At 35.5% G+C, this 11,973-nt stretch overlaps 2 protein-coding genes across 3 annotated transcripts in view; one reads left to right on the top strand and one right to left on the bottom strand.

Annotated features, from left to right (window-relative positions):
• Positions 1 to 4,360: 4,360 nt before the first annotated feature.
• LOC141045188 (uncharacterized) lies at positions 4,361 to 7,723 on the bottom strand. The gene is made up of 2 exons (XM_073532737.2): positions 7,483 to 7,723; positions 4,361 to 7,312 (listed from the first exon to the last, which is right to left on the bottom strand). Exons 1-2 carry the CDS (start codon positions 7,721 to 7,723, stop codon positions 7,188 to 7,190), a joined length of 366 nt encoding a protein of 121 aa, XP_073388838.1. The 3' UTR covers positions 4,361 to 7,187.
• Positions 7,570 to 11,973, top strand: part of LOC112280273 (uncharacterized) — a 7,130-nt gene continuing 2,726 nt past the window's right edge. The window contains exons 1-4 of one of the 2 annotated variants that reach the window (XM_090248849.1): positions 7,570 to 7,878; positions 8,072 to 9,812; positions 10,344 to 11,502; positions 11,623 to 11,969. In XM_090248849.1, coding sequence (XP_090104975.1) covers positions 9,414 to 9,812; positions 10,344 to 11,502; positions 11,623 to 11,969 — 1,905 coding nt within the window. In that variant the 5' untranslated portion in view covers positions 7,570 to 7,878; positions 8,072 to 9,413. Of the gene's footprint in view, positions 7,884 to 8,071; positions 9,813 to 10,343; positions 11,503 to 11,622; positions 11,970 to 11,973 lie in introns of both variants that reach the window. The other variant, XM_024515578.3, reaches the window with a different exon arrangement.

Here is an 11,973-nt window from a genome sequence, read left to right as displayed (position 1 = left end):
AGACTTCTTCTATTGTGAATACTTGATTATTATCCACTTTTATTGTCTTCTTTCTAAGATATTTATTATTTTATATGACTCAAAAAGAAATATGTAGAATATGGCATAGATCTTCATAGACTTTGATACATGTAATTAATAAAAAATAAGATGGATTTATTCACAAAAAGAAAAAGATCCAAGCCTACAATAGTCCAATTTGTTACAAAGATGAATAGTCTTAATATTATGATAAAATAATCATACCTGATCATTTAAGTTGAATTGTGATTATTCCTTATGATAGACATATGCATTGATCTTTTGTCATTCTTGAGCTTTTTTTAATTGTGCCTTTATTATTGCATATAGCTTTGATAAATGATTTGCCAAATTTTTGTTGTAGGATTATCAACTTTTGAAAATTTAAAAATATCAAGTCATGGATGATAACCATAATTGAAAAAAAAGATGTTTGTTAAATAAAAGAATGTATCAAATTATTGTATGTAAACTCTACCAATAGCAAAAAAATTATCTAATCATCTTGATACTACTAGATGATATATCTCAAATACTATTCTAGAATTTAATTCACCTATTTTGTTTGTCCATCGGTTTGAGGATGAAAAGTTGAAGGAAGCTTTGTATCTACCTTTAAAATTTTGAAAGGATTTTTCAAAGTCTTGATACAAATTGAGTCCTCCTATTTGATATAATATCCTTGAGTAATCTATGATAATAGTAGATGTTGTCAAAAAATAATTTAGTTTTTTTTTTTTTTTTTTTTTTTTTTTTTTTTTAATTTATGATAGATTTTATACATGATAAAAAATGTATCATTTTGGTAAAATGATCTATTATCATGAATATAGAATCATACAAACTGAAAATTAGAAGATCGATAATAAAATCCATAAAACAAAAGACAATGATTGTTTTTGAATATGTAATAGTTGAAGAAGTCCATAAGGTTGAAGACAAGGAGTTTTTGATGTTGAATAAATATCATATAATTGTACAAAGTCTTTAACTACTTTTTACATGTGAGGCTATCAAAAATCTTTTAATATTAGCTCTAAAGTCTTATTGTATCTAAAAATTTCCACTTACTGGAAAATCATAATAGCTTAAAAAATACATAATTATATTTTATTTTTTATAATATATAATTTTTTCTTAAAATAGAGTATATTATTTTTGAATTTAAACTTAGAAGTCTCATAAGGCTCAAAAGAATTATTCTTGATATCATAAATAAGAAGATGAGAGGACATATTTGATTGAATTTGCTTAACTAAGGTTGAGCTAATAATTAATGTTGATTTTATTGCTCAAAGACAAAAATACTTTAACTTCAAGAAAATCATTCTTTATTGATCAAAAGCTATGTTTCTTTTTTTTTTAGACGTACATTTGACAAACCTTGTTATTTGTAAAATTAATAAGTGATCTTGAAATCAAATCTTAATAAAAAATATGCTCTAAAGGGCTTAATGATGATTCAAAATAAATTATTCTAAATGTTTTACTTTTGATATTATCAATAAAAAATCTTTAATATTATTCTTTAATCTATATTAAAACTAATTGATAAGAATTTTTTCATTTCAATTGACATTGTAAATAAGGTTTTAGAATTTGACAACATATATAGTGGTTGATTGTGATCTCTGTTGTAAAAATAAGAGCTTAATCTTTTTTTCCAAATGTGGCCATAAAAACTTCTAGGAATGAATTCAAAATATAAAAAAAATCATAAATCCTTTTCTATCAAAGGTATAAATTAAGAGAGAGCACTAAAGATAGGAATATGCTTTTAAACTCAATTTGAGTAAATCCATTAAAATATTGGAAGAGATGCAGCTTTAGATAGAAGTTGACTTCTTATAAATATCCTTGAAATATTAACCTTGTTCCATCAAACTCCTTGGGCATACTAATTCTTGTCTCTATCATATTTGTAGAAGCAAAACTTCTTGGATTTTATTAAGAGGTCAATTTACTTGCTTGCTTCAAATGCACAATTTTTTGATGTAGATTTTGAACTTCTTCCATTGATATAGGCTTAATGTTTCCATGGTTGGCATAGGTGATGTATGAAATTTCTACCCTAAGAGTGTTAACAAATTTGTAAAGATTTGTAATAGTTGCAAATCTATTTTCACTTCTATCAAGTATAACATCCATGATTTTTTCTTTTATTTCAAATAATTTAACAAATTCCCTAGTCAAATTAGAAAAAGAAAATTTGCAATTTCTAATATCAAATGAAAATTTCTACAAAGAGGAATAATATGCTTTCTTAAAGAAAAAATTAATGTTCAAAAATTAAACAATTTATTTAAAGATTTGTACTCTACAACCTTCAAAATATAGCAATAGAAGTGGGACAATTCACTTACTTCTACAACAACATAAGAATAATGAGTTAACATTCTTGTTAAACTTTTAAGGACATGAATTTCAAAAAAACAAATCATAATATACTCTTGTATCACTCAAAAAGACTATAAAATCATTCCAAATAGTAATATATTGAATTAGAATGACTATCGTTAAAGATAAAAAGACTAAAAAGTCATGAAATAAGACTAAGGACTAGAAAGAGGTTGAAAAGAGTGAATAAGGCTTCGTTCTTACATCCATATATACTCTCTATTAGAATCTATGTAGTAATGTTTTATAGAACCTCCAACACGTGTTTATTTTATAAGACATGTATCTTAACTTATAAGGCAAATTTTCTATGTGTGCTTCACATAATTAGCTTGTTCTATAAGCTATGAATATGTATGGCATGTGATTAATTTGTTGATCAAGATCCTAATCTACCAATCAACTATAAATACATATAAAGTCAAAACTACATCTAAAAAGCTTCTAAAAAGCTTTTCTAAAATTAATTTATATTTACATACTTCTACTTAATCATATAGATAATTATTAGAATAAATACATATGTCCTTGATACCTAAATAGCTCAATCATCTTCTTCTTAGAAACTCCATTTAATTCTATTTCTCACATATAACATCTTAAATACTTTGAAATATTTCTTCCTTTAAATTGATCAACTTTATAAATCATTGCTTGTAATGCTTTGGTTGCCAAAGTTTCTTTGTAATCATTGCTTTGTTGTTACTACATAGACAATGTAAAAGCTTGAAACATACTTGCAATGGTTGGATTCATGTATATATCTTATTTTTTTAGTAGAAACTCCACTAAAATCTCTACTTAAAGCTCCTCCCATTGCTCTTTCAAAATTCTTGCTCTCATTTTTTATTAAATCAAAATTAAATAAACAAACTCTAGCGCCTTCTCTCTTAAGCTTTTACATTGGATTCATTACTTATGTCGTATTATGTGTATTTTTGCTTGAGAATGTATCAAGCATCTAACTATGAAAGATAAGTAGAAATATAATAAAAAATCCTATAAAATCTAATAGAATCTTAAATAAGCTTTAAGTAATGTTTAATAATCATAACCAAACTTTAATCAATTCAAATTAAATTTTAAATTTATCAATCCAAATTAAATATATAAAAGTCATAAATTAATTTTTTAAAAAATAAAAAATAAATCTTAAAGAAATATTAAAATAATATCTTAAATAAATAAAAATAATATTTTTAAGATACTATAAATCAAAAAAATTAAAAATAATAAAAAGTCTTATAAAAATATTAAAAATAGAAATCCTAAATAAATCTTAAATAAATCCTAAATAAATCTTAATCAAATCTTGAATAAATTTTAATCAAATCCTAATTTAATCTTAATTAAAATCTTCATAAATATTAATCAAATACTAATTAAATACTAATTAAAATCTTAATAAATCTTAATCAAATCTTTGATCAAATCTCAATAAAATCCTAGTGAAATCATAAATCTTAATCAAATCTTGAATTCTAATAAAATACTAATCTTAACCAAATCCTAAATTAATCCTAAGAAAAACCTAATTAAATCCTAAATCATGAATAAATCCTACAGTAAATTGAAAATTCAATAACTAATAATTGTACTATTAATTTTGATTCAAAATTTGAAAGTTTTACAAACTTAAGTTAGCAACTAATACAAAACATTTGAAGAAGATTACACATACCAAATAGATGATAATTCCTAAACTTTAATCAGACCTCCAACAAAAAATTCTAGAATTTGTATAGGGAGGTCTGATTTTGATCTAGGTTTTCAACAAGTTCTCTCTGAGTATCAATTTTTGGTAATTTAAGGTAATATTTTTTAGATCTATTATTAATTTTCTTTTAAATTTGTCAATATTATTTATTTATTTTATTTATTTTGATTTGATTCATTTATTCTCTTCTAAAATAAATAGAAGTTTCTTCTACAAAAGGTAATATTATGACTAAAATTTTTACTACCTTACTATCATTTATCTTTATTTTTTTATTATATCTTCTATTAGGCTCTTCTGTAATAACATCTTTATTCATATTTTTTACTATATAATTGTGTTACCACAAGACAACAGATTATATTAACATAAGGCAATGGATTCCTCATTATCAATAAAAGATACTACAACTTTTGCTTAAATCTTCTTGGAATAAGTGAGAGCTTTCTGTAAAGCTTATAAAGAGAAGAATCATTCTTCAAAATCTTAAATCCAAATTCTGAATATTTTGAAAGAACCTCCAAAGGAGTCCTAAAGAGTGATTGGCTCTTCTTTTTTTTTATTCAAAGAGACACTATAGCTTCATACAAAATCATCTCAAAGTGAATAAGAGCTTTTTAGAAAACCTATAAAGAAAAAAACAACTTCTCAAAATCTTAATTCTAAATTCAAAATATTCTATGAGAAAACCTCTAAAGAAAAACCTTAAAGAGTGTGTGAATCTTTTTTTATCCAAAAAAACACCACAACTTCATACTAACTCCTCTCATTAAGATTTATATCTATTATTATTTTTATTTTATTTCTTTATTTCTTTTTCTTTATTACAAACCAAATTTTTATAATATTATGTATTATTATTACATATTATACCACTTCCCAGCACAAAAACAGGCATGATCCTAATTGAAGCAATGCCATTTGTGACAGCTTTTGAATAAAAAATAATCCATAACACGAGTATAAAAATGTTGTTTTTTTTTATCCAAGCTCATTGTTTATTGTTTGTTACATCCACGACAGATTCTCAAATCCTTCCAGATTGACATACTTTTCTTCATCCATCTGTCTTGAACATTTTAATTTGTTCATTTATACATGGTATAAATATTTTTGGTAACTGAAACAAAAAAGTGCAAAGCTTTGAATGAATTATCAAACTTTATTTGTTCTTTAAAGCATATAAGTTATTATGTACACCAAACATGTGAAGTGCCATTAATTTCAATCATTTTACCTTATACAAAAAAAATTCCATTGCAACTAACAAAGTATGAACTTGATGTGTAATTGAGTAAAATCCAGGCATTAAGAAGAGCATTTTAGGCAGTTCATCAACTTTTTTGGGAAATGATTCTGTTAGTAATTTAGCTAGTTATTTAACAAATAATTTGATGATCATTCCAAGATGTTGCCATTTGATACCTAATGCAATCATTGGCTATTTATATTTAAGTGGAGTTCTTGACATGCCATTGGGCACAATTCAATAATCTCCTGTAAGAATGCAAGAGTTTGAACTTCTCAAAAAACACATCTGTATCCATGCATATATAATTGAAGACATTGGAATATTAATTTGCTACTTGATATCAGATTGTGGATCTCCAAGGTTTAAACACAACTCCAATGCAAATGCTAAACTTCACATGCATTGTTCTTTCCTTCTACATCCAAATCACATGCAGTCTTATGAAAAAAAGCTACAGCTTTATAATTTGGGTTACATGCAAACAGCAAAAACTGTTTCAAAAGCACAAAGAGGTGGAAGTGCTTTCCACAATCATTCAAACTTTGTATAGTTCACAAGACTTCACACTCCAAGAAGAAATAAAGTCCCCCTTTCCTCATGTATATACATAATTATATATATATATATATATATCCAAGTTCTGCACAACATGTGAATCAAACTTCCAGAATGAGCCAAGGCTGTCATATAAAAAATAAAAATAAAAATAAAAACAAAACAGTAAATGTCAACTTTTGGATCATGAAAGATGACAGGTGGATCACCACCCCCACCAACCACACATATTTAGAAATGCACAGTGACAGGGTGATTGGCATCAAAGAACTCATAAAAGAGAGCCTTCACTGAAGGTGTGGGCTGTCAAGTACCTGGAGGCCCACACTGCCTAGTTCCCACAGCTTCAGTGCAGGAGCCCATGTCACAATTTGGGGGCTCATCCCAAATCCCAATATGTGTGTGGGGGTGTGGTGGTGGGTGTCCCTCTCTTGCAGTCCTGAACACACACCCCTCTCCACTCCCTCACATCCCTGTGTCATTTTTCCAGTGCCCAACTGGATTAGTTCCAAACTGGAATCAGAGCATGGGCTCGGGAATGGTCCCATACAGGAACAGGATGCCATAATCAGAGCATGGTAACACAAGCAGGGCAATTCTACACGGAATCCCCTGGTAGTGGAAGAGGTCCTTTTGCCATGCAGTCTGATCCCCACTCCCCTCCCTTGCCCTAGATTCTGTTTGTACCCTATGCTGAAATTACAATTCTGGAAGCTAAAGTTTGTGTCAATCACAAGGACATGTACTGACTCTCTCAGCTTGTTCTTTTTCTTCTTCTTCTCTTTCATGCTATGGTTGTGAACCTTGAACCCAAGTTTCAATTGTAGACCCACCATGATTTCACTTGTTACGTTACAATCAGATCCTGGGGAAGTGTCACTCGTGTGCACTTGCACAGCAGTTTCCACTGCCTCCTGAAGTGGGAATTGAAGTCCTCACCTGGCTGCGTACAACTCCCCACATAAAAATGATGCACACATGAGCCCAGAGAATGAAAAGTTCGTTGGATGCACCACGCGGGCTAAATATACAAAAAGCATTTTAGAGTGTACCCAATCAGGGAGTCCTATATCATCACGTCAAGGCTAGCAAATAGGAAGCCCGGGGGGAGGGGAGTGTGATTCCGAAACCCGATTTGCCGTTCAGAACCTGCGAGCAGGTGGGTGGGAGGCTTGGCAGTCTTCAGCCGGCTCTTGCGGGGATATTCAATCCTGGCTGGCCTAGGAATGCTCAAATGGGCTAGTGTCAGTCAGTTCTCGCAAGTCTCGACCCACGCACGAGAAAACTCGCCCTTCGGTACGGATCCTTGCGTATCACCTGGCGCACAAGGGGATGGCCCAGATTCAGGATCCGCCCCAGGACAACAATTCCTGTTTTCTCAAAGATTTTGGTGACAACCACAAGAATGTTAGCCTGGGTTTAATCACTAACCACTCATTTACCTAATGTAGACTCATTACTTATGTTTCATTAACATTTACGCTCGTTTTTAATAATAAAATGAAGAAATGGTGAAAGTGTTTGTCGGAAAATTAGGTACCATTCGAGCGTCTCAGGAGTGAGGGGAGACGGGTCTTGGGCTGGGTAAGTGAGTCTTGGGATGCACAAGGGTGGTCTCCGCTAGGAAAACGGCTGCGAGGTCCCGCTCGCTGCTGCGGGGCCGCAGATCTGAATGCCGTAAGAAACATGGTTACGCATTTTCCCGGGCTGCTGGGCTCGGAAGGTGGCTCCAGGTTCTTGGCTGAGTTTGCGAGGCTTGAGTTTGGTGGTAGAAGGGACATCGGGAGCCTGTGCACTGACAGAGACAGACACGCACGGATGGGAACATGCAAGCAAGGCGTGTCATGTCAGCGCGCATGTCTTGACTTCGGGAGCTCTACTAGCGGGTGATCTTGTACCGCAGCCGTGTGTTGTGTTCCCGCGTGGTGATCACATCGTAAGGTTGTGTCGTTGTGGGAGTTTTTGTACTATTCCTGAGCTTTTGGGTTATTCTTTTGCGCCAGAGTGCCTTTTTGCCCCATGAGTGCTTCATTCCCTTCTCTTACTCAGTGGGTGGTGACTGGTGAGGACAAGCTCTGCTAGCACTATAATTTTCTGTCTCTCATTTTCTTCCAATTTTTCTTTTGCAGAATTTCAAATGGAAGCGTTGGAGGGTTCGAGGTCTGGAGAGCATTTCAGGGGATGGAGCGTAGATCTGTGAAGAAGAGACTAGCAGGCTTTGACTCTGAGATCGAGCCTGAAGTGAGCGGAGGAACGTGATTTTTTTTTTTTTTTTTTTTTTTTTTTTCATTTATTATTTAATTTTTTGGGGAGATTGTAGTGGGAACTTGGGTTGGCTTTTGAAAGCACTGTTGGTGGTGTGGATCTCGTCGAGGCACCCTTCTCCGTATTCCGTGTGTGGGTGAAGTCAGCGGTTTTGGTCTGGGTTTGGATCGGGAATTCGAGGATCATCGGTTCAAGAATCTGGGGTTCAAGAATCTGGGTGGGAGGCTCCACCATCAGTGCGCTTGCAGGAGTCGTGTGATATTGGAACTGTAGAGGGCAAATATTGTTGCTAGGATTTGGTAGCTCTCGCTTGGATCTGCAGTTGAGAGGTGCGGAGGTTTTGACTATTAAATTCTGCTGCAAATTAATGTACCAACCCTGCAAGCAAGGTCATTAGAAATTGGTTGAGCGATTTGGGTTGGTTGTGATTCAAGATTTTCTTGCCATTTGGGGTAGCATTTCTTACGAGACGGAGTGGACGGTGTTAGGGTTAACATGTATCATTTCTAAGCACTCCCAGGTTGGCACACAGTATACGTGTACCGAGTTAGTTTGGGGAAATTTAGGTTCAGGGTTGCCAAGGCCGTCCGGTGGTAGAGAGAATGATGAACCATTTAAGGATAGTTAGTTTGAAACATCTATGTTCCCTGGGAAATTACAGAGTGGTTAGCGTTTTCTATTCCCCGCGAGCACTTGCCCTTTGGACAACAATATGAACGCCTCAAAACGCACCAATTGCATTCCAGGAATAGTTTCAGAGTAATGAAAACTTTAGTATCTGTCTGTCCTGCAACTTAGAGCGTGGGTAGGAAGTAATCAGCATTGGGAGCGGACACTAAATTCGCTCGCGTTTTCCATAGCTATTCTAATTCGTCGTATTAGATGTAGCGGGAACTTGGATTACATGTTTCGAGCAGCTTGGATCACGGTATGCCTCATCGCCGAGGCCTTGCATAATGAGGGGTAACTTTTTGGAGCGCTTGCTGGTGGAGCTGAAGCAGGATCAGTTACAGGGTTTACAGTGACAACAGCATTGGATCAGAGGAGGATTGTGTGATTTTTTTAAGCTGCTGTATCGAGGAGATGAATTGGTGTGCAATAGGTGGGAATATAGCAGATGAATCGGTCATGAGCTATATCGGAAGCGTCATTTTCATGGTGAACTCTCATTTCCTCACGTTGTTCCATCGGAGCTTGTGAGGAAGTATGGGTGGCAAAATTGGATCGGAGGATGAGTTTCACGAGACTTTGGAAGATATCACGTCAGCATCAAGTTCAGACGCTGAGGAGGGTGGTCGAAGGTCCATGAGAGCACGTGTTGCCGGAGTAGCTCCGGCGACTAGCCATGAGCGTCCGCCTATCTGGACACCTTCCTCATTTCATTCCAAATTCTCTGTGTGGAAGGATGATCCAAGTAGTATCACTGACCGCAGGCAGCGTTTGTTCCAGACTTGGGGGATCAAAAACCTGAGAGAGGAGTCCAATACTGGCTCCGCAACTTCTTTGGCAACGAAGAGATTATTGCCGGCAGAGAATATTAGGGGCGATCAACAGGTTGTCAAAGTGCCTAAAGGTGTCTCCTGTACAACTGTCGCAGATGACGATGTGAGTGAAAGCCATACCCTTTTGGTGTGTCCAATTTTCTGAGTTTAAGTATGACCGTTACGTTTCTTGCAGGTAACAGTTTTGGTTTCACATGACATCTGAAATCTTCTCAGCAGATTACACACTCACACACACACGACACGCATATATATATATATATATATATATATATACACTCCGCAATTTTTAAGGGATATTTACAGTTAGTTTTACACTGGTTAAATACTTCGTGAGTAATGTTCTGTAGTTCGCCTGTATCAAAAAAATTATCGTGCGTGTCGTGCGAGATACTCCTTTTCTCCTTTTACAAATACCGTTGATTGTGGTTATCTTTGAGGGGGTTTTCAACTCTAAGGGCACGAGGTTGTGGATTGAAGAGTTGGATTGCTCCCAATTTCCTATACTGAACCAATGCTTCAAATGTGAGGAAAGATACATGTCCCAATACACCAGTTGATTAAGAACGAGGTTGCTCACTATCGACTAGGCATAGATTTTGTGACTCTTGTTCACATATTCTTGCTTATGCAGGAGAAATCTTCTCGTGGAGCATGTGATGGGGCAGAAAAGGCAGCAGACCGCAACTCCGTAGGGAATAGCTGCATGAGTACGATCGACTCTGATAACAAGAGACTGCAAGAGAACAGTGGGGCGGTCTTGAGGGAGGGGAATAACAAACTAGTTCCTGTGCTTACCAGATTAGGTCCAGTTTCAGCAGTAATTTGTCGTGATGGGAGTCATGGGATTACATTCAGGAGCTCGGGAAGCAGTCCCGACGTTAGTCCTTATCGAGAAGGTTCCAGCAAAGTGTTGGCAAGCCCCGAGGGCAGCCTTTCACCTGTAAGGAATGGTTGCGCACACACGGAAGCTGGGGACCTACACCAAGTTTCCAGTTCTCAAGAAAAATTGCCACATTTGTATGACACTGACAACGGCTATGAGACTAGAAGCCAAGATGGCTTTAGTGCAGCTGAGGATTATGGCATGGATGATGTTTTGAAGATTAGAGACTTAGACAGTGGGAAGGAGTTCTTGGTTAACAGACTCAATAGAGATGGCTCGCTGCATATGCTCAGGGAAGTGGATACAGGTAGGGAGCTGACATTGGCAGAATTTGAAAAGGTCGTGGGGCTTTCTCCGATCACCCAGGAAATGATGAGGCGTCAACGAGCTGCAGAGAGTGGGATCAGTAATGAGAAACATCGGTCGGGTAAAACCTCAGGGAAGAAGAAAAATGGTTGGCTCAAGTACTTTGGATCGAAAAAATCTACAAAGGAGAAACCTATCAGCGGAGGTAGTACAAGAAGTGATAATCATTCGCTCAGTGGTGAGGATACCGATGGATCTTCGAAGGGAGAAAGACTTTCTAGGAACGGATCTTCGAAAAGAGGTAACTCTAGAGAAAGCTCATTTGCAGATACTGATAGAGAGGGCTCTACGAAGGTCGGGATTCCAGCTGATGACTCTACTGGCCCTTCTTGGAGACAGCCCCAGAAAGTGAAAGTTAAACTTCGTCGGAAGTCTGTCAAGGATCTTTCAGACTTACACATGGGGCAGGAAATTCAAGCTCATGAAGGGGTGATATGGACTATGAAATTTAGTCCGGACGGACGATGCCTCGCTACTGCTGGGCAAGACCATATCATTCATGTCTGGGCAATCATTGATCATCCATCTGTTTCGGAGCCTGGTATGTCCACTCAAAATATTGTCGTTGATGGTGTTGTTTTGTGCACTCATTACATCGCTGTTGATAGTATGGTGCTGGCTGTCTGGTTTTATGGCCCTTAGAGATTGGGTTTTCCTGCAGATTCCTCTCATGGGCAGGAGAAAGGGAATTTTGGAAATGACGGGTTGGGCAAGGATAGCAGCGTAAGAACTAGTTCCAAAAGTGACAAGGAAGGGAGTACCAAGGATGATAAAGCTGAGAGCATTAAGGTAGATGAAAACGGGTGTACCAAGTCCGCTAAAGAAGGGACAACTAAGGGTGCTAAGGAAGCAAGTCTCAGAGGTGGAAAAACTTCATCGCAACCAACGAAAGCTGGTCATTCTGACAAGGATCCTTTACCGAATCTCTTCTGGTTGTCGGAGAAGCCCATGTGCTCTTTTCAAGGTCATACCGGAGATATTCTGGATTTATCATGGTCGCAGTCCAAGGTAT

This window comes from Physcomitrium patens, chromosome 3 (genome assembly GCF_059467195.1).
Source record: "Physcomitrium patens ecotype Gransden chromosome 3, ASM5946719v1, whole genome shotgun sequence".
Lineage (NCBI taxonomy): Eukaryota > Viridiplantae > Streptophyta > Bryopsida > Funariales > Funariaceae > Physcomitrium > Physcomitrium patens.
This window is presented reverse-complemented; position numbering and strand designations above follow the sequence as displayed.

What these genes read in the sequence shown, in the direction of transcription:
- LOC141045188 (XM_073532737.2), bottom strand. Translation starts at nt 7,723, where the DNA reads ATGTCCCTTCTACCACCAAACTCAAGCCTCGCAAACTCAGCCAAGAAC. An exon ending in ACTCCTGAGACGCTCGAATG is followed by an intron (nt 7,313 to 7,482) that starts GTACCTAATTTT and finishes TTGAGAAAACAG; the next exon opens with GAATTGTTGTCCTGGGGCGG.